Source organism: Oncorhynchus keta, chromosome 28 (genome assembly GCF_023373465.1).
Source record: "Oncorhynchus keta strain PuntledgeMale-10-30-2019 chromosome 28, Oket_V2, whole genome shotgun sequence".
Taxonomy (NCBI): domain Eukaryota; kingdom Metazoa; phylum Chordata; class Actinopteri; order Salmoniformes; family Salmonidae; genus Oncorhynchus; species Oncorhynchus keta.
The window spans coordinates 45,857,293-45,880,424 of record NC_068448.1 but is presented as its reverse complement, the minus strand read 5'-3'; the positions used below and the strand labels follow the sequence as shown (position 1 = coordinate 45,880,424).

General features: G+C 43.2%; 1 protein-coding gene across 1 annotated transcript; it reads left to right on the top strand.

Annotated features, from left to right (window-relative positions):
* Positions 1–265: 265 nt before the first annotated feature.
* Positions 266–3,140, top strand: LOC118361486 (transcriptional regulator Myc-like). The gene is made up of 3 exons (XM_035741461.2): positions 266–493; positions 890–1,538; positions 2,241–3,140. The coding sequence occupies exons 2-3, from the start codon at positions 902–904 to the stop codon at positions 2,786–2,788; spliced, it is 1,185 nt and encodes a 394-aa protein (XP_035597354.1). The 5' UTR covers positions 266–493; positions 890–901; the 3' UTR covers positions 2,789–3,140.
* The last annotated feature ends 19,992 nt before the right edge of the window (positions 3,141–23,132 follow it).

Here is a 23,132-nt window from a genome sequence, read left to right as displayed (position 1 = left end):
TTTAAAAAAAAAACTCCTCCCACTTAAATATCCTTCCGCAACAACTAGTTCTAGTTGTATAAGAATTTCCCGAAGGAAATAGCGATGAATGAATGATATGATCATTCAGAAATACATTGAAGACTGTGACGATAATAATCATCGATAGAGGCAACACGGGAATCTTCATTACATTCACATAAAAACGCTATGGTTGTTTGGCGGGAAAATAAATGTGGCGGAGGGATAGGTGGAATGTAAGAGCACAACCTTTTTTTTATTGAACCCCGGGCTGAATACTCAGCTGTGATTCTCCTGCAGCAAATGTCATCCAACATCACGAGCAAAAAGAGCTGTAATGCATGCTTCTCAGCCAGCCACTTTAATAGGAAACGAACATCTCCTTATCACACACGCTGGCAAGGATTAACTTGACTGGCTTGTTTGGAATACTTCTCACAATCTACGTTTTTGAGTTCGTGAATTGACCTCCACTTTGTTTTACAAACGCAAGGTAAGGGGAGTGTTGAGATGACACTGCGTGTTCCGTGTAGACGGCCGTTCACTAAGGATATTGTTTTGCGTGCTATTTATCTGTTAGTTGTGGTGCTTTTGTTTTTTTAAACAGCTGTTACATATTTGTAGCTGTAAGGTCCTATAGTCCGATGCATTTTTATAGTTAACCGCCTGGCCGCTGTGTTTTTGCAGTCTGCTTGGGTTTAAATGTCCTGTGCGCCACGCAGACTAGCTGTCAGCTGCAGATTGGTTTTGCATGTTAATGTGTCTGACAAGGTTTTTATGAAATGTGATATTTTTGCTGAATGCACCATTATCAGTTTGCATGCAAGTTGATTTAGCCTCTTTTTTTTTAATAGTTATTTTAACCAACTAATTCACCCTTTTCACTCAGGAAAGAGCGACAATGCAGCTATATTCAAGTTTGGCAAGTAAAAACTACGACTATGATTCTATCCAGCCATATTTTTATGTTGACAACGAAGATGAGGATTTTTATCACCAGCAACAAGGACAACTTCAGCCACCGGCTCCAAGTGAGGACATCTGGAAGAAATTTGAGTTGCTGCCCACTCCTCCTCTCTCCCCGAGCCGGCGACCATCACTGTCTAGTCTTTTCCCTTCAACTTCTGACCAACTCGAAATGGTGACTGAGTTTCTCGGGGATGACGTTGTAAACCAGAGTTTGATCTGCGATGCCGATTACTCTCAAACCTTCCTCAAGTCTATCATCATCCAGGACTGTATGTGGAGCGGGTTCTCGGCTGCAGCCAAGTTGGAAAAAGTGGTGTCTGAAAGACTCGCCTGTCTCCAAGCTGCTAGGAAAGAACCAGCTTTTAGCGACAACGCGGAGTGGACTACTACTCGGTTGAACGCAAACTACTTGCAGGATCTGAACACATCCGCGTCCGAATGCGTTGATCCCTCGGTGGTCTTTCCATACCCAATAACTGATACTTCCAAATCAAGCAAGGTGACACCACCCACGGATTTGGCCTTGGACACCCCACCCAACAGCAGTAGTAGCAGTGGTAGTGACTCGGGTAAGCTGAATAGCAGTGTTATAACTTATTGCTCTTTATGATTATTCTGACTAAACCATTTGTATAATGCCAGTGTTTTCTGGCAACATGCATTAGAATTCCCACATTGCATATGTCAACTCTGATTATGGTGCTGTTGAATATTAAAATGTTTGCTTATTAATAAATTGGGATAAATGGATGGACTTCACTCATGTCCTTGACATCAAGGGTGTGAACTGGAATTTTGACATGGATGGGTTTGCCAGGCTAGAGGCAGTTGCGTTATTTATTTGATTTCGAGGCAAGTCCTTTAAGAACAAATTCTTATTTTCAATGACCGCCTAGGAACAGTGGGTTAACTGTCTTGTTCAGGAGCAGAATGACAGATTTTTACCCTGTCGGCTTGGGGATTCAATCTTGCAACCTTTCGTATACTAGTCCAACGCACTAACCACTAGGCTACCAGCCGCCCCACTTAACCTCTACCACAAGTGCTATAGTCAAGACTGCTGTAATGGTCTACATAGGAGTCTGTATTGAGGGGAAGGGTTTCAGGCTGGAATGTTGAAAAATCAGCTGATGTGGAAAAAGGGGGAGGAGTGTAAAGCAGAGATTTTTCTGACATGAAGGCATGCTGTGTTGTATGGGGCTCAATTGTGGCTAGTGATTCTCCTCAAAAAGAATGTGAATGCTGAATTGTTTTATTTAATCTCATTGCAGAATATGAGGAGATAGATGTCGTGACTGTGGAGAAGAGGCACGCAGAGAAGCGGTGTGACCCCAACATGTCTGGGACCAGACATCACAGTCCCCTTGTGCTGAAGAGGTGCCATGTCTCCACCCACCAGCACAACTACGCAGCTCACCCCTCCACGCGGCACGAGCCGCCAGCTGTCAAGAGGCTGAGGCTAGAGAGCAGTAACAGTGGCAGCAGCAGCCGGGTCCTCAAGCAGATCAGCAGCAACCGCAAATGCCCAAGTCCCTGGACGTCAGACACTGAGGACTATGACAAAAGAAGGACTCATAATGTACTGGAGCGCCAGCGGAGGAATGAGCTCAAGCTGAGCTTTTTCGCTCTACGGGACAAGATACCGGAGGTGGCTAACAATGAAAAGGCAGCCAAAGTGGTCATCCTGAAGAAGGCTATAGAGTGTATTTACAGCATGCAGACAGACGAGCAGAGACTTGTCAACTTCAAAGAGCAGCTAAGGAGGAAAAGTGAACATTTGAAACAGAAGCTGGCCCGGTTGCAGAACTCTCATGTTTGAGATTAAAGCGGCATAGACTTTTTGGCCTTATCGTTATTAATGCAAGTTAAGACATGGCGTGTATAGTTGATATTGCATGAACAAAAAAAAAATGTGAGTCTTTTTGATTTAAATGTTGAACTGCCTTAATTCAATTATCGGCAGTAAAATATTTAATTTATTTTATTAAGAAAATATGAAAATGGGGTACATGTGTTGCATGCCCGACCTAAAATATGAATGTTTTGTATATAATTACTGAGTATTTCCTAAAATGTATTTTTGGATCTCAATTGTCAGGAAGTTCAGGCAGTATATGGGTTTACATATGTTCCTCGATTCATTTGAAATATAAATGCATTTCTTAACACTCGCCTGTCTTTTTAAAATATTTTGTCTCTTGCAGTCTCACTTGAATGAGTTCTTACAAGATCTGTTTGCAGTTGATGAAACCATGAATACACTCAAATAATGATGGTGCAGAAAACAGTTCTGAAATCCTTATCTTATTTCACTCGTGGGCTGACTTGTTAAACTGGACATGGATTTGCACTAATGTGTATTCTCTTTGAAGTCTTAACAATTAGAAGACCAGTAGAATCACCTTTTATTTAGGAATTTGACCTGGTGAAATGGTGCAGTTATAAACCGATCTATCCAGAGTTGACCATGCCACAAGTTGGTTTGGACGGTTGAGGGTCAGTCGTCAAATACATTTCAGGGGAACCAACTTATAATTGAAGGCAATGGGGTCGTACACCTTATTTCGATCTTAGATGAGTGAACCTAGCAAGCACTGGAGATTTGATGTCCTAATTTACATAGTCCAGATGGCAGAAAGACCAGGTCCTTTTCAATGTTATGTCTCGTTCTTCACCCTTTTAGAATAACTTCCTGTTTATGGATTCAAAAGCACAGGAATGTTGTAAGCATTGGCTGGGAGACTACCAAGGGTATGGTGTATATGGAGCTTGAATCTCATGGCGGTGGCAAAGGGGATGAATGGACTTTTTGTTCCAATGAGAAAATACGTACAACTGTGGGAAATAATGTATAGTTCTGATAATACCTATTGTATCTGGTAGGAGTATGTTTTTGGGGGAAAATGAGGGTATGTCAGACTTCTGGGACTCGTTGGAAACATCCAAAATGATGCATAAATCTTTAGGTACAGTAAAATCGGTGAAGAGCACGAGAAGTGGGTTTGTTCTGATTTCTTGTTTCTGAGGATCAGAATTTTTGGGGGGGATATCACTCATGCGTTTGAGCTACGGAGCAGGGCACCTGTCATAAGTAATTTCTTGAGTCTCGGGGGGGATGTTGCGATTGCTCTAAAGAAAATTCCAGGAGTGGTCTATGTACATAGGATTAATCATATGGTAATGGCAGGAAGGAGAAGAGTTTGTCTGTTCTAGTGTTTTTTTTATGTGGAGTCTACTCGAGTGCAGCTGGGATATGTGTACTATCCTGTCAGCTTTTGTAAACCAGCCTTTACAATGTTCTTGATGTAAAATGTTTGGACATGTAAGAAGTGTCTGCAGAAGGGAGAAGCCGATGTGTGGGAAACATCACTATGAAGGAGATTTTGCATGTTTATTAGAAGGCAAGGAGCAAACTGTGGAGAACATGAAGCGCAGTCCTTGGATTGCCCAATTAGGGTGAACGAGACTGAGGTTGCCAAAATCAGGGCAGTTGAGAGTCTCCTATGCCAAGACTTTCAAAAGGTACAGTATCTCCGAAGGTCCAGTGGGAATGAAGACCAGTACATCTACACTGGAACCTTCACCACATCCTGAGTATTACCAGCAGGACCCAGACATTCTTCATGTGAAACAATTGGACTTTGTGTCATTTATAGCAATGGTGATAAATAGAAGTGCATAAATTCAAAATAAGCCGAGAAAGATCAACATCATTGTTTCTGCAGCTAAACTTTCTGGGATTAAAATATTTTATATCTGAGGAGCTACTGTCTCGTGCAGTCCCACCCTCTCAGGCCCCAGAGCCTGAGCAGGGTATTTGAGTTTTCCAATGACTGAAGGAGTTGAAATGTATATATTTTGTGTTAATACTTTTTTTGTAGTTTGTGTGGATTCATGTACATTTTCCCTTCCCATATGGAATTTCCTTTATTTTTGTAAATCTTTTCACCCCCGTCCAGTTGGTGGCAACATTACACCTTTTGTGTGTAGTTTGCCATAAAACCCAAAGAAGAAGAAGCATTTGCTGGAGGGAGTTTACACCATTGAGTTCCACAATATGAGTAATCATACCCATAAAACCTATTGGTAAAACCAGGAAATGGTTCCTATTGTTTTTTCACCATTCATTTTTGTGTCTGGGATTTCAGATCTACTTCATATAAGGTCTGTGTTTGGGTACAAAATCTCTCAGACAAGGTAACTTTTATCAATATTATAAAAGTTCATATTAATGCCCATGATTTTGGAATGAGATGTTAGACGAGCAGGTGTCCCCATACTCCTGGGTCACCTAGTGTATATTGAAAAAACTCAATTTGTCCCGAGAGAATTACACAGGTATCAAAACGTCACACCAGGGTAAGCCTACAAGAAACACAGACCATTACTGGATTTTACCGCTAGGTTTTATGGGTATTATGACATGTCCATGGTGCCGGACTATTGTTAAATCCATGCAAGAATGTATGTATGTGCACACTTCAAAAGAAGGGTGGAGAATTGGGATGGAGCCCTCTTCATTGATTAAAGCCTTTAACCTACTGACCTCTGAAGTCATTCACAATACAAAACAGATGAAAACATTAAAATGTTATGCAAGATTTGATTCTGGGATGCCAATATTATCCTCCACACATACCCTTGTTCTTGCAATCACTCACTCACTGGTCATAGTTGTATCTTCAGAAATAGCCACTTGAATCACAATTCATTTTTCAACATTTAAGTACACTACTAATCACAAGATGCAGTTGATTTACCTGGTATGGTGCAGATGACAGACATTTACTGTAACTGATTCAACTGTGAAGCATCATAGGTGTCTGTTGAAATTGAAAGTGTAGCCTCAGGATTAGATTCCAGACATCCACAGCATTAGTTTCATTCTTGCAGGAATTACTATTTTCTAGCCTTGGTTCTTTTATCACCAATGACCCAGTGACGTCAAAGTCTGGGTATGCAGGGCGTACACTGGTGGGTTTTATGCTCAAAATCAAAACATTTGCTGAAACAGCATCCAAACCTCCATTCAAATCCTTGACATGAATCTATTCGTCTCCAGTAACTTTTAGTAGACAGGGTCAGCATAGGCCTTACTGCTTTGCCTAGCTTAAAGTTGTTCCATTGAGCCGATTTCATATTTTGCACGTTTATTGGCTAAACATGTCACGTGGTAAGCTCTGCACATTTGCGCGTGTCTACATCATTTGGAGCCCGCATCCTTTAAACTGACCGAAGCTAGCTAGCAAAAACAACCTGACAAACGGGGCCTCCTTCACTGCACCTGGATTTCACTGGATTTCCCATCTGAAAACGTGGTATAATTCAGAGGGAGACCAACACCTGCGCTTCCTGACCTTCATCAGAGGAAGGGACAGAAAAATCATCTGATCGAATGCACCACACTCGGCCTGACAGACACAGCAACCTGGAGCAGACAGATGATCATAGATGAGAGGAATGTTTTACAACATTTTGGACAATACCAGTGTTAAAATGAAAGCCAGGATTGAAATGTAATTTTGGATTCTACTGTCAGATGATATGAAATATGTTGCCATCAGAGGATATCGCTGGAATATCTTAGCTACGTTGGTATTTACATTTGGTGAGAATAGTTTGTTAATTTCTGTTAATAGCCTATGTTTCTCTGGTTGTTGGCACTAGATGTTGTATGGTGAACTAGGCCTTCGTAAAGGTTTAATTGTCAGTAAATCTGGCTTTGATAATTGCCCGTGCCTACCCAGCCACAGATCTCACCTCACGTCAAGACAATGACCATAATGTGAGTTATCATTCCCATGTCCATTCCACTGTCCTTGTGTAACATAGGGAAACACATTTGTACATGAGACCTTGACAGAACACATTCACATGTCCTTTATCTGTCTGTAGTAACATGGTGCATCAGTAGCTATTTGAAAGGGGACTGATTCATTTCACAATTATGCTTCCAACCCTATATCATAACCCATACCTTCCCTGGGTTGAGTGCCCTACGCTGCAGTGCAGACTGTTGCATTCAAATGTGTTGTAATCATGAGGTTGTAACAGAGTATCTCACCTGTCACTCCCACTCAGAGAAGGGGGAGGGGGGGGGCATTTGGAGAACAGCAAATATAAGCAAAAGTGACTCCAGTCATTATCACTTTTTTGCTGTAGCTTAATTTCCCTCAGTCACAGGCGACTTAACATTCAACAAACACGTCATACAAGAATTAGATGCTACGCACCAGCTAAGCATCGGGATTAAAAATCTAGTTTAGTTTCATGTGAAGTCAAACATCAGTTACATAGCCACATCCATCTAATGCAGCCATAAAATCTAAATGTGTTAATTGCGGACAAAGATTTGAAGATATTAATCGCAGATGCGGCAAAATGCTTGTGTTTCTAGCTCCAACAGTAAAATAATACCAAGCAAAACACACATAATCCCAAAATTCTACAATAAAGAAATTAATGTCAGATTCAACTATGTATATGTATGTATATGTATACGAGTACCAGTCAAAAATCAAGGGTTTTTCTCTATTTTTACTATTTTGTGTAGATAGTAGAATAATAGTGAAATCTGAACTATGAAATAGCACATATGGAATCAATTAGTAAACTAAAAACTGTTAAACAAATCAAAATATATTTTATATTCTTCAAAGTAGCCACCCTTTGCCTTGATGACAGCTTTGCACACTTCTGCATTCTCTCAGCCAGCTTCATGAGGTAGTTACCTGGAATGCATTTAAATTAACAGGTGTGCCTTGTTAAAAGTTAATTTGTGGAAGCATCCAGGGTCAACGTCCTGCTCAAGTTGTTAGGTTTCCCACAATCGAAAAAAAGGGGACCCGAACTCTCCATGATCCCTCTACAGTTCCCCAAGAGCTGTCCCTCAACCATTCGAGACCTCTCCCACAGTCCCCCCCCACCCCCCAAGAAAATAATAAAAAAAAATAATAATAATTCCATTCCCCACCCCCAAGAACCTCCCCAATGCACCAACAACCAAGAAAATGAACTGACGAGAAAAAAGAAAAAGGCAAAGGAAAACAGAAAACAATAGAAAAAACAAAGGACATCAAGAACAACTAAAATCATAACAGCAAGGCCAACTGTAAATAGTTGAGTGCATTTATTTACACGTGTGTGTGTGTCCGTGTATGTGTGCATTTGAATGAGTGTGTGTATATGCATGTGTACAAACACCTGCACGGCATCAGCCTCAGGCAAACCGGCAATAGATGTAAAAACACTATCCCTCAGTTTCTTTTTTTTCTTCTTTGACCATCATTCTATCCCCCGCCCAGCAACTCGTCTCCAATTCCACATCCCAACCCTCAGCCCATCCCACCTATCTCTGCTGGACACCCTTTTTGGATTTCTACACAACATTTCACGTCAACAGTGAAGAGGCGACTCTGGGATGCTTGACTTCTAGGCAGAGTTGCAAAGAAAAAGCCATATTTCAGACTGTCCAATAAAAAGAAAGATTAAGATGGGCAAAAGAACCCAGACACTGGACAGAGGAACTCTGCCAGTGTCTAGAAGGCCAGGATCCCGGAATCGCCTCTTCACTGTTGACGTTGAGACGGGCGTTTTGCAGGTACTATTTAATTAAGCTGTCAGTTGTCCTGGCAGCACACGCCCAGGTCTCTGACCTCCTCCCTATAGGCTGTCTCGCTGTTGTCGGTGATCAGGCTGTTGTGTCATCTGCAAACTTAATGACGGTGTTGGAGTTGTGCCTGGCCGTGCAGTCATGAGTGAACAGGGAGTACAGGAGGGAACTGAGCACACACCCCTGAGGGGACCCCGTGTTGAGGATCAGCGTGGCGGATGTATTGTTATTTACCCTTACCACCTGTGGGTAACCCGTCAGGAAGTCCAGGATCCAGTTGCAGAGGGAGGTGTTTAGTCCCAGGGTCCTTAGCTTATTGATGAGCTTTGAGGGCACTATGGTGTTGAACGCTGAGCTGTAGTCAATGAACAGCATTCTCACATAGGTGTTTCTTTTGTCCAGGTGGGAAAGGGCAGTGTGGAGTACAATAGAGACGGCATCATCTGTGGAACTGTTGGGGTGGTATGCAAATTGGAGTGGGTCTAGGGTTTCTGGGATAATGGTGTTGATGTGAGCCATGACCAGCCTTTCAAAGCACTTCATGGCTACAGACGTGAGTGCTACGGATCGGTAGTTATTTAGGCAGGTTACCTTAGTGTTCTTGGGAACAGGCACTATGGCGTTCTGCTTAAAACATGTTGGCATTACAGACTCGGACAGGGAGAGGTTGAAAATGTAATTGAAGACACTTGCCAGTTGGTCAGTGTAGGCTCGTAGTACACGTCCTGGTAATCCGTCTGGCACTTCAGCCTTGTGAATGTTAACCCGTTTAAAGTTCTTACATCGGCTGCAGAGATCGTGATCACAAAGTCTTCCAGAACAGCTGGTGCTCTCATGCATGTTTCAGTGTTATTTGCCTCAAAGCGAGCATAGAAATAGTTTAGCTCGTCTGGTAGGCTCATGTCACTGGGCCACTCCAGGCTGTGCTTCCCTTTGTAGTCTGTAATGGTTTGCAAACACGGCCATTTCCGATGAGCGTCAGACCTGGTGTAGTTCGATTCGATCTTAGTCCTGTATTGATGCTTTGCCTGTTTGATGGTCCATCGGAGGGCATAGTGGGATTTCTTATAAACCGGGTTAGAGTTCCGCTCCTTGAAAGCAACAGCTCTAGCCTTTAGCTTAGTGGGGATGTTGTCTGTAATCCATGGCTTCTGGTTGGGATATATACGTACAGTCACTGTGGGGACAACGTCATCAATGCACTTACTAATGAAGCCAATGACTGATGTGGTGTACTCCTCAATGCCATCGGAGGAATTATGGAACATATTCCAGTCTATGCTAGAAAAACAGTCCTGTAGCATCTGCTTCATCTGACCACTATTTTATTGATCTTGTCACTGGTGCTTCCTGCTATAATTTTAGCTTTTAAACAGGAATCAGGGGGATAGAATTAGGGTCAGATTTGTCAAATGGAGGAGGGCGAGGGAGAGCTTTGTACGTGTGTGTGTGGAGTAAAGGTAGTCTGGAGTTTTTTTCCCCTCTGGTTGCACATTTAACATGCTGATAGAATTGGTATAACATGTTTAATTTTCCCTGCATTAAAGTCCCAGCTACTAGGAGCACCACCTCTGGGTGAGTGCTTTCTTGTTTGCTTATGGTGGAATACAGCTCATTCAATGTTGTCTTAGTGCCAGCCTCTGACTGTGGTGGTATGTAAACAGCTACAAAAAAAATACAGTCCGTACATTCAACTAAGGTAGATAACATATCACAGCAAGATACATACATAACCTTTACTGAGAAAGTTATTGTAGTTGAAGTGGTCTGTTGGTTTATTGTTTAGGTTTGACAATTTTGAACATCGATGCCAGTGTTAAAGCTTTTGAAAAAGCGAACACAAGTGCACGTGACAGATGGGAGCAATAATTAATATTCTATGTTCAAATCTGATTGGCTCTTCTTTCCAATAATTATTGTGATGTTAATGCTTCATTGATAATGTGCAGTTGAAAAATACGTCTTGAAAATACGCATTTGTTTTACTGGATAGTGGCTATTGATTATTTCATGCATTTGCAGAAAAAGAAAAAAAATGCACCAACAGTAGATGTGTAGTGAACACGATGGGAGACAGAGAGCTGGTTTCAAGCGCAGGGCGCAGCAAGTGTTTATTGTAAAGGACCACAGGAGGAGGCAGGTAGCTGGGTCCAGGAGCAGGCAGAAGGTCATACACATGGGTCCAAAAAGTCAACGGTACAGGCAGGGAAAAGGCAAGTAACGTCGTCCAGGAGATCAGGCATTAGGTTGATAACAGGAAATCCGATAGGCTAAAGTACAGGCAGGGAATAGCCAAAAGGCTTCGTTAGTGAGGCAGGCAAAAAAAAAACTATCATATACGGGAGGAGTACAATTACGGCGAAACCCATAACTCTGAATAGAAGTGCGTCACAAAACAAACTTCACAATGAAGGGGTGCAAACAATTTGAACTAAATAGTGTGTGATAATGACATACAGGTGTGTGAACAGGTGATTGGGATCTGGAGTGTGAGCTTGCTCTCAGGGGTTCTACGTGTTTGAGAGAGTGAGTTGGAAGCAGACGTTACGCGATGCCTTATTTATTGCACGAGGCCAATCAATCACGCGTGCTTTCACGTCGACGTGCCTATGTGGATGTGATATTATCCTCATAATCATCATGAGGACTCCCTATCGTGACGTAACTCACTGTATCTGTATGCAGTGCTCCATGGAGCGCATGCTGCGAGCACATGGAAAGGAGGTCGAGATTTGTGTTTGAAAGGAACGCACCTATCCGAAATGGAATATAACTAATAATGCACAAAACGGAGTCAGGGAACGGGTAAGAGTGCTCTAATTACTATCCATCTCTGGTTCACATCACTTTATGTCAATGTTTTATGTTCAATCAAAATCCATTCGGCTAACCTTATCCAACTCCAGTTATTTTGCTTATGAAATTAAATCTGGAATATAACTTCATGTTAAAGCGTATTTTGTTATTGTGAACTTCCAGATTTAATTTCATGGGTGTTTTAACATGGTGCCAAATGTATCAGCTATCTTGGGCTTAATGTTTAGGCTAGAAGTGATTGTACACTATATTATGTTCTGATGCTCATCCAGCCCTATCAGCACATTTACAAAGTCTATATGATCCTCAATGAGTCGGATGCACATCTTTGTGTGTGTGTGTGTGTGTGTGTGTGTGTGTGTTATTAAAGAACACAAGGTCATTGGTTTTCATAGGTGCAAATAACTGCAGAGTCACGTGACAATGGCAGACATGAGTACATTTGTCACTTTGTGGTACGTTTGTGCTTGTATGAGCCATAGCAAGATTACAGTCACTTTACGTGAAAACCGATCCAGAAACGGCCAGAAAGCAAATTTTAATTTGGCCTTCATTCTTTGATGTTCTGTAAGTATTGATGATGGCCTTGCCTCCCAGTAACATGACTGAAGATAGAAAAGCCTGTTCACTTTCTCTGGGAATGAGCCAGAGAGGCATACTGAGCTATAATCTCACGCACTGAGGAGTATGGATTTTGGTGTTGCTATCTCTCTTTCCCTGTTGGTTCTGTCTCGTGCTCAGCAGGTTCACTACCGATACGCTCCTGGGTATAGTTTCCTGTAGATACAGATCCAGGATCAGTTTTCCCTCTCCCAATTCCCAGAACCTTAATCATTAGTGGGGGAAATTTCTAAACTGACCCAATATCAGCATCTAGGGTCAACTTCACCCGACACATCCTGATACACAAGCTTCTAGGGGATGAGAGGAGAAAAAGCCTTGGTTGCCTTTAAACCCTGAGCCAATCAAACAGCTCATGCATGTTATCAGTTCATTATATGTAGTTGTAGAATACAATAGGTAAAGATGTACAGTAACAGTCAAAAGTTTGGACACACCTACTCATTCAAAGGTTTTTCTCGATTTTACTATTTTCTACATTGTAGAATAATAGTGAAGACATCAGAACTATGAAATATTTCATATGGAATAATATAGTAACTACAAAGTGTTAAACAAATCTAAATATATATTTGTATTTGAGATTCTTCAAAGTAGCCACCCTTTGCCTTGATGACAGATTTGCACACTCTTGGCATTCTCTCAGCCAGCTTCTTGAGGTACTCACCTGGAATACATTTCAATTAACAGGTGTGCCTTGTTAAAAGTTAATTTGAGGATTTTTTTTCCCTTCTTAATGTGTTTAACCCAATCAGTTGTGTTGTGACAAGAAGATAGCCCTATTTGGTAAAAGACCAAGTCCATAACAGCTCAAATAAGCAAAGAGAAACTATCATTACTTTAAGACATGAAAGTCAGTCAATCTGCAGTTGCAAAAATCATGAAGCGCTACGATGAAACTGGCTCTCATGAGGACCGCCACAGGAAAGGAAGACCCAGAGTTACCTCTGCTGCTGAGGATAAGTTCATTAGAGTTAACGGCACCTCAGATTGCAGCCCAAATAAATGCTTCACAGAGTTCAACTAACAGACACATCTCAACATCAACAGTTCAGATGAGACTGTGTGAATCAGGCCTCCATGGTTGAATTGCTGCAAAGAAACCACTACTAAAGGACACCAATAAGAAAAAGAGACTTGCTTGGGTCAAGAAACATGAGCAAGGGACATTAGACTGGTGGAAATCTGTCCTTTGGTCTGATGAGTCCAAATTTGAGATTTTGGGTTTTTGGATGATCTCTGCATGTGTGGTTCCTACCGTTGAAGCATGGATGAGGAGTTGTGGGGGTACTTTGCTGGTGACACTGTAGGTGATTTAAAAATATATGTATATTTGATTTTTTAAAATATTTTTTTTATATTGATGGCACACTTAACCAGCATCGCTACCACAGCATTCTGCAGCGATACGCCACCCCATCTGGTTTGCGCTTGGCGTTTTTCAACAGGACAATGACAAACGCACCCCTAGGCTGTGTAAAGGCAATTTGACCAAGGAGAGTGATGGAATGCTGCATCAGATGACCTGGCCTCCACAATCACTCGCCCTCAACCCAATTGACATGATCTGGGATGTGTTGGACTGCAGAGTGAAGGAAATGCAGCCAACGAGTGCTCCGCATATGTGGGAACTCCGTCAAGACTGTTCGAAAAGCATTACTCGTGAAGCTGGTTGAGAGAATGCCAAAAGTGTGCAAAAGCTGTCAGAGGGAAAGGGTGGCTACTTTGTTCAACACTTTGTTGTTGTTGGTTACTACATGATTCCATATATATTATTTCATAGTTTTGATGTCTATACAATAGTACAAATAAAGAAACTCTTGAATGAGTAGGTGTGACAACATTTGACTGGTACTGTAGGTAAGGGTGCACAACACAGGATGAGTTGTTACGTAATCGTCTGGGGTTAAACCTGTGCACAACCTCAGTTTGAAAGCAGGACTACACGGGGACCGTCTGACATTATGTATTACAGTCTGTAAGAATGTGTGTTTTTGCATTAGTGAGGAGCTGAAGTAGATTAAGCACATATTAATCCTATCCTTATGGAAAACAACATGATTTATGTTTTGCACATTTGGAAAATCACAACCTTACGTGAAACCATGTGGTTTTGGAGCACTTCACATGTGATGCTATTTCACATGTGGATTTTCACATGATCACAACCTTTTATATGTGGATAAATATTTTCACACAATGCCCTGCAAACAAATGTGTCAATAGGATGTACCCTGAACGTCACGAAATAGCCAGAAGTTTACATACACGTTAGACAAATGCATTTAAACTCAGTTTTTCACAATTCCTGACATTTACTCCTAGTAAAAATTCACTGTCTAAGGTCAGTTAGGATCAACACTTTATTTTAAGAATGTGAAATGTCAGAATAATAGTAGAGAATAATTTATTTCAGCTTTATTTCTTTCATCGTATTCCCAGTGGGCCAGAAGTTTACATACACTCAATTAGTATTTGGTAGCATTGCCTTCAAATTGTTTAACTTGGGTTAAATGTTTCGGGTAGCCTTCCACAAGCTTCCCACAATAAGTCAGGTGAATTTAGGCCCATTCCTCCTGACAGAGCTGGTGTAACGGAGTCAGGTTTGTAGGACTCCTTGCTCACACACGCTTTTTCAGTTATGCCCACGCATTTTCTATAGGATTGAGGTCAGGGCTTTGTGATGGCCACTCCAATACCTTGACTTTGTTGTCCTTATGCCATTTTGCCACAACTTTGGAAGTATGCTTGGGGTCATTGCCTATTTGGAAGACCCATTTGTGACTAAGCTTTAACTTCCCGACTGATGTCTTGAGATGTTGCTTCAATATATCCACATACTTTTCCTACCTCATGATGCCATCTATTTTGTGAGGTGCACCAGTCCCTCCTGCTGCAAAGCACCCCTACAACATGTTGCTGCCATCCCCGTGCTTAACATTTGGGATGGTGTTCTTCGGCTTGCAAGCCTCCCCCTTTTTCCGCCAAACATAACGATGGTCATTCTGGCCAAACAGTTCTATTTTTGTTTCATCAGACCAGACATTTCTCCAAAAAGTACAATCTTTTTCCCCATGCGCATTTGCAAACCATAGTCTGGCTTATTAATGGCGGTTTTGGAGCAGTGGCTTCTTTCTTGCTTGGCGGCCTTTCAGGTTGTATAGGACTTGTTTTACTGTGGATATAGATACTTTTGTACCCGTTTCCCCCAGCATCTTCACAAGGCCCTTTTTTTTGCTGTTCTGGGATTGATTTGCACTTTTTGCACCAAGTACGTTCATCTCTAGGAGACAGAACACGTCTCCTACCTGAGCGGTACGGCGGCTGCGTGGTCCCATGGTGTTTATACTTGCATACTATTGTTTGTACAGATGACCGTGGTACTTTCAGGCGTTTGGAAATTGCTCCCAAGGATGAACCAGACCTCAAATAATTCTGAGGTCTTGGCTGATATCTTTTGATTTTTCCCATGAAAAATCAAGCAAAGAGGCACTGAGTTTGAAGGTAGGCCTTGAAATACAACCACAGGCACACCTCCAGTTGACTCAAATGATGCAATTAGCCTATCAGAAGCTTCTAAAGCCATGACATCATTTTCTGTAATTCTCCAAGCTGTTTAAAGGCACAGTCAATTTAGTGTATGTAAACTTCTGACCCACTGGAATTGTGATTAAGTGAAATAATCTGCCTGTAAACAAATGTTGGAAAAATGCCAAGACTATAGTTTATTAACAATAAATTTGTGGAGTGGTTGAAAAATGAGTTTTAATGATTTCAACTGAAGTGTATGTAAACTTCCCCACTTCAACAGGAACATATTTTACATACATGATTACATTGTGTATGTACACTGTATAAAACAGTAGGAACACCTGCTCTTTCCAAGACAGGCTGACCAGGTGAATCCAGGTGAAATTATCCCTTATTGATGTCACTTGTTAAATCCACTACAATCACGGGAGAAGACCGGTTGAATAAATATTTTTAAGCCTTGAGACAATTAACAAATGTGTGTGTGTGTGTGTGCCATTCAGAGGGTGACTGGGCAATACAAAATATTTAAGTGCCTTTGAATGGGGTATGGTAGTAGGTAGGGTTGCACATTTTGAGGAATATTCAGAGGTGGAAACTTTCTGTGGGAATTAATGGAAATGTATGCAAATTAATATTGGTACCATTTAAATGTAGGTGTTTTTGCATTGGATACAAGTGTGGAAATCGACCCTACCGCACGAGTATGCTTTTACAGCACAGTCGATAGCGCGACGGACCTCGGGCTCGAAGGTCGAGGGTTCGAGACCTGCTCCCTGCTGTTTCATTACATTGGTGTCAGACTGGGACATTTATTTAGCAACGCTCGCACAAGTTACGTGAGAGGTGTGGTCAGCATGTGAGAATGTGCAGGGAGGTATTTTGACAACATCTATTTAGGCCAGCCTTTCTTAAAGTATGGGTCGCAACCCACTCCTCTTAATGGTGGGTCGCAACGTGTCAGAGTAAATGCATAAGTGCGCTCTCTGCTTAGCAGCGTCTCTGCTCAGTTTGGCTCCTGCGGGCAAGTGGGAGGGAGATGTCCGTATGCATCGTGGTTTACCAGGTCTTTTTTTTTCTTGTTTTCTTTTATGATCACTCAGTGACCCACATGCTGCAGCGCTGTTCTTCAGCAGCAGATGATGCGCTGTCAGCCACGGATTTGTCATTACCACTCACCTCTGACATTAGTGGACTCAAGCTAGCCACAAGTTCTGACTGAGCTCAATCCTCATGAAACGCAAATACAGCGATGAGTTTCTCTCTCTTGGTTTTGTACAAACTTTGAGAAATAACGAGGAGCGCCCACAATGTGTTTTGTGCTGGGAAGTACTTAGTAATGAGTCACTCAAAACGAGCAAATTAAAGCGTCCTGACCAAACATCCACAGCATGACGATAAACCCAGGGAGTTCTTTCAGAACAGGGCAGAATGAAAACAAGTCTAGGATGGAACTGTTGCTGTTAAAATACAAGTAATCATTTTTATTCTAAACTGGAATAAACTGATTAAAGCTAAATGCTTTTTTGAGGCAAACACACTTACACAGTTCTGGGTTGCTCATCTGCATCAGGAAGCTGTCTCCTGCCTGACTGAGAAAGCAGATGTTCTGATCCAGTTTGGCCCCACATACCTATGCAAGTCAGGGTTCTTAACTATGGAATACTTAAAAAAATAAGTACAGAAACAGACTCAATACTGAGCATGACCTCAGGGTTGCACTGTCAAAAACGGTCCAACTTTACCTGCCTTATTACATTTACATTTAAGTCATTTAGCAGACGCTCTTATCCAGAGTGACTTACAAATTGGTGCATTCACCTTATGACATCCAGTGGAACAGCCACTTTACAATAGTGCATCTAAATCTTTTAAGGGGGGTGAGAAGGATTACTTTATCCTATCCTAGGTATTCCTTAAAGAGGTGGGGTTTCAGGTGTCTCCGGAAGGTGGTGATTGACTCCGCTGTCCTGGCGTCGTGAGGGAGTTTGTTCCACCATTGGGGAGCCAGAGCAGCGAACAGTTTTGACTGGGCTGAGCGGGAACTGTACTGTGGATGAACGCAGTGCCCTTGTTTGGGTGTAGGGCCTGATCAGAGCCTGGAGGTACTGAGGTGCCGTTCCCCTCACAGCTCCGTAGGCAAGCACCATGGTCTTGTAGCGGATGCGAGCTTCAACTGGAAGCCAGTGGAGAGCGCGGAGGAGCGGGGTGACGTGAGAGAACATGGGAAGGTTGAACACCAGACGGGCTGCGGCGTTCTGAATGAGTTGTAGGGGTTTAATGGCACAGGCAGGGAGCCCAGCCAACAGCGAGTTGCAGTAATCCAGACGGGAGATGACAAGTGCCTGGATTAGGACCTGCGCCGCTTCCTGTGTGAGGCAGGGTCGTACTCTGCGGATGTTGTAGAGCATGAACCTACAGGAACGGGCCACCGCCTTGATGTTAGTTGAGAACGACAGGGTGTTGTCCAGGATCACGCCAAGGTTCTTAGCGCTCTGGGAGGAGGACACAATGGAGTTGTCAACCATGATGGCGAGATCATGGAACGGGCAGTCCTTCCCCGGGAGGAAGAGCAGCTCCGTCTTGCCGAGGTTCAACTTGAGGTGGTGATCCGTCATCCACACTGATATGTCTGCCAGACATGCAGAGATGCGATTCGCCACCTGGTCATCAGAAGGGGAAAGGAGAAGATTAATTGTGTGTCGTCTGCATAGCAATGATAGGAGAGACCATGTGAGGTTATGACAGAGCCAAGTGACTTGGTGTATAGCGAGAATAGGAGAGGGCCTAGAACAGAGCCCTGGGGGACACCAGTGGTGAGAGCGCGTGGTGAGGAGACAGATTCTCGCCACGCCACCTGGTAGGAGCGACCTGTCAGGTAGGACGCAATCCAAGCGTGGGCCGCGCCGGAGATGCCCAACTCGGAGAGGGTGGAGAGGAGGATCTGATGGTTCACAGTATCGAAGGCAGCCGATAGGTCTAGAAGGATGAGAGTTAGCTTTAGTAGTGCGGAGCGCCTCCGTGATACAGAGAAGAGCAGTCTCAGTTGAATGACTAGTTTTGAAACCTGACTGATTTGGATCAAGAAGGTCATTCAGAGAGATAGCGGGAGAGCTGGCCAAGGACGGCACGTTCAAGAGTTTTGGAGAGAAAAGAAAGAAGGGATACTGGTCTGTAGTTGTTGACATCGGAGGGATCGAGTGTAGGTTTTTTCAGAAGGGGTGCAACTCTCGCTCTCTTGAAGACGGAAGGGACGTAGCCAGCGGTCAGGGATGAGTTGATGAGCGAGGTAAGGTAAGGGAGAAGGTCTCCGGAAATGGTCTGGAGAAGAGAGGAGGGGATAGGGTCAAGCCGGCAGGTTGTTGGGCGGCCGGCCGTCACAAGACGCGAGATTTCATCTGGAGCGAGAGCGGAGAAAGAGGTCAAAGCACAGGGTAGGGCAGTGTGAGCAGAACCAGCGGTGTCGTTTGACTTAGCAAACGAGGATCGGATGACGTCGACCTTCTTTTCAAAATGGTTGACGAAGTCATCTGCAGAGAGGGAGGAGGAGGGGGAGGAGGATTCAGGAGGGAGGAGAAGGTGGCAAAGAGCTTCCTAGGGTTAGAGGCAGATGCTTGGAATTTAGAGTGGTAGAAAGTGGCTTTAGCAGCAGAGACAGAGGAGGAAAATGTAGAGAGGAGGGAGTGAAAGGATGCCAGGTCCGCAGGGAGGCGAGTTTTCCTCCATTTCCGCTCGGCTGCCCGGAGCCCTGTTCTGTGAGCTCGCAATGAGTCGTCGAGCCACGGAGCGGGAGGGGAGGACCGAGCCGGCCTGGAAGATAGGGGACATAGAGAGTCAAAGGATGCAGAAAGGGAGAAGAGGAGGGTTGAGTAGGCAGAATCAGGAGATAGGTTTGAGCAGAGGGAAGAGATGATAGGATGGAAGAGGAGAGAGTAGCGGGGGAGAGAGAGCGACGGTTGGGACGGCGCAATACCATCCGAGTAGGGGCAGTGTGGGAAGTGTTGGATGAGAGCGAGAGGGAAAAGGATACAAGGTAGTGGTCGGAGACTTGGAGGGGAGTTGCAATGAGGTTAGTGGAAGAACAGCATCTAGTAAAGATTAGGTCGAGCGTATTGCCTGCCTTGTGAGTAGGGGGGGAAGGTGAGAGGGTGAGGTCAAAAGAGGAGAGGAGTGGAAAGAAGGAGGCAGAGAGGAATGAGTCAAAGGTAGACGTGGGTAGGTTAAAGTCGCCCAGAACTGTGAGAGGTGAGCCGTCCTCAGGAAAGGAGCTTATCAAGACATCAAGCTCATTGATGAACTCTCAGAGGGGACCTGGAGGGCGATAAATGATAAGGATGTTAAGCTTGAAAGGGCTGGTAACTGTGACAGCATGAAATTCAAAGGAGGCGATAGACAGATGGGTAAGGGGAGAAAGAGAGAATGACCACTTGGGAGAGATGAGGATCCCGGTGCCACCACCCCGCTGACCAGAAGCTCTCGGGGTGTGCGAGAACACGTGGGCGGACGAAGAGAGAGCAGTAGGAGTAGCAGTGTTATCTGTGGTGATCCATGTTTCCGTCAGTGCCAAGAAGTCGAGGGACTGGAGGGAGGCATAGGCTGAGATGAACTCTGCCTTGTTGGCCGCAGATCGGCAGTTCCAGATTATTAGGTAGGTGTGTGTGTTTGTTTTCTGGTCTGTATCTGTGTGATGTGATCAATCGATATATTCCAGTTGAGTTTTTATTGTATTTTAACAGCAACAGTTCCGACCTAGACAGATACTGTATGTAAGAGTGTTTTTAATGGGGGAAAAATAAACATGAATTGCTTTGTACTCTATATGGGTATTTCATTTCATTGTTATTTGTTTTTGTCTATATTGCATTTGTTTTAGAAATAATGGCAATAAAATGTACAGGTATTTGCATATACTGTAGTTGCATGTTTTCATAAGCTTGGGTCTCAGGAAAACACAGAATTTCTCAATTGGGTCCCAGGCTGAACAAGTTTAGGAACCCCTGATTTAGGCATATTAAAACACTTCAGTGGTTTCCGATCACACAGGGGCGGCAGGGTAGCCTAGTGGTTAGAGCGTTGGACTAGTAACCGGAAGGTTCTGCCCCTGAACAGGCAGTTAACCCACTGTTCCTAGGCCGTCATTGAAAATAAGTATGTGTTCTTAACTGAGTTGCCTTAAATACAGGGCATGAGCCCTTTGATCTTTGGCTAATTCCTTCTCACATCTACATTTACATTTACATTTAAGTCATTTAGCAGACTCTCTTATCCAGAGCGACTTACAAATTGGTGCATTCACCTTATAACATCCAGTGGAACAGTCACTTTACAATAGTGCATCTAAATCTTAAAGGGGGGTGAGAAGGATTACTTATCCTATCCTAGGTATTCCTTAAAGAGGTGGGGTTTCAGGTGTCTCCGGAAGGTGGTGATTGACTCCGCTGTCCTGGCGTCGTGAGGGAGTTTGTTCCACCATTGGGGGGCCATCTACACTCTCCTCCTCTCACATTGTTCCTTTGCTTGTAGACAACACATCAGCTGTCTGTGACCAGGTGTAAAAACCTTTCCAAGCCAAACCTTCATATCATAACCGGTAACCCCTATACACAGCCTATATCAGTTGTCCCTATATTAGCTAATGTAGCGTTTCAATCGGTGACGTCACTTGCTCTGAGACCTCGAAGTCGTAGTTCCCCTTGCTCTGCAAGGGCCGCGGCTTTTGTGGAGCGATGGGTAACGATGCTTCGGAGGGTGACTGTTGATGTGTGCAGAGGGTCCCTGGTTCGCGCCCGGGTATGGGCGAGGGGACGGTCTAAAGTTATACTGTTACACTAGCTCTCCTTAATTTTTAAATTAATTTGCTCAACTGTTCAGCTATTGTCTTTGAGTCAATGACACACCACATTCTATGCAGTGCTAGTTAGCTGTAGCTTATGCTTTCAGTGCTATTTTAATTTGATTGGGTGGACATGTCAATTCATGCTACAAGAGTTCTGATAGGTTGGAAGACGTTCTCCTGGAGTTGTCATAAAGTGTAAGTCTATGGAAAGGGGTGCGAACCACGAGCCTCCTAGGTTTAGAATTCAAGTCAACGTACCCAGAGGAGGACGGAAATTAGCTATCTTCCGGCTACACAATGGTGCTACTCTACAGAGTGCTATTGAGGATACTGTAGACATGGTCAAACATTGTTTTAATTATTTGGTGACGTGAATACATTTAGTATAGTTTTTATCTAAAAAGGATATGTTTCTGGGCTCCCGAGTGGCACAGCGGTCTAAGGCACTGCATCTCAGTGCAAGAGGCATCACTATAGAACTAATGCGTAGCCTCGTGGTTAGAGCGTTGGGCTAGTAACCGGAAGGTTGCAAGTTCAAATCCCCGAGCTGACAAGGTACAATTCTGTCGTTCTGCCCCTGAACAGGCAGTTAACCCTCTGTTCCTAGGCCGTCATTGTAAATAAGAATTTGTTCTTAACTGACTTGCCTAGTAAAATAAATTAAAAAAATCACGAGATCATGTTATCACATTGCTTTTACATGTTGTCATATTATCAAATTAACTTCTGATAAAGATTATTAGATCACACGTTTTCACTCACTCACTCACTCACTCACTCACTCGGCATCGGAAACATATGTTTACATTGCCAAAGAAAGTGAAATACATAATAAACTAAAGTGAAATAAACATTACACTCAAAATGTTCTAAGAAATAGAGATATTTCAAATGTCATATTGTAGCTATGTACAGTATAACAATGTGCAAATAGTTAAAGTACAAAAGGGAAAATAAATAAACATAAATATGGGTTGTATTTACAGTGGTGTTTTTCTTCACTGGTTGCCCTTGTGGCAACAGGTCACACATCTTGCTGCCGTGATGGCACACTGTGATATTTCACCCAATAGATAAACTCCTATCAAAATGTTGTTTCATTTTTTTTAAGTGTGAGTCTGTGATGCCTCTGTAATATGTGTCTCCTAATATGGGTCATACCATTTGGTAAGAGGTTAGGAAGTGCAGCCTAGTTTCCACATTTTGTGGAGCAGTGTGCACATAGACACTATTTTCTTGAGAGCCAGGCCCCCCCCATCCCTGTCTTTCAATGTTTCTCTCTTGCTCTCATTCTCTCCCTTGCGCTCTCATTCTTTCTGTCCATTAGACGGCAGCCTGTCTGTGTTTTCTTTGGCAGTGGGTGCCTGGATCCCCTCACAATGTTTTCAGTGTGAGAGATGGGGTATGAGAGGCACAGTCAGAAATATAAAGTTGTGGAATAAAAAGTGTGGGGGGGGGGTTACACTAGTTTCCCTGTTTTGCGTTCAACCTCAACAGTTCTGGAACCAAATAAATAAGTTGGGGACAAACGATATAAGATCATTTTAATATGAATGTTTTTTTCAATGGGATCTCTCATAGGCTGACGTTTTCCCAGTCTGAATGTGAACATTTGCACAAACCTAGTTAAGGGAGACATAGATGCTATTAAAAAACAACAGACAATATGAAAAGTAATTGGTGGAGGAGATTAATCATTAACCTTTTTTGTTTAATTAACGGAGAATTCATGTGTGTGTGTGTGTG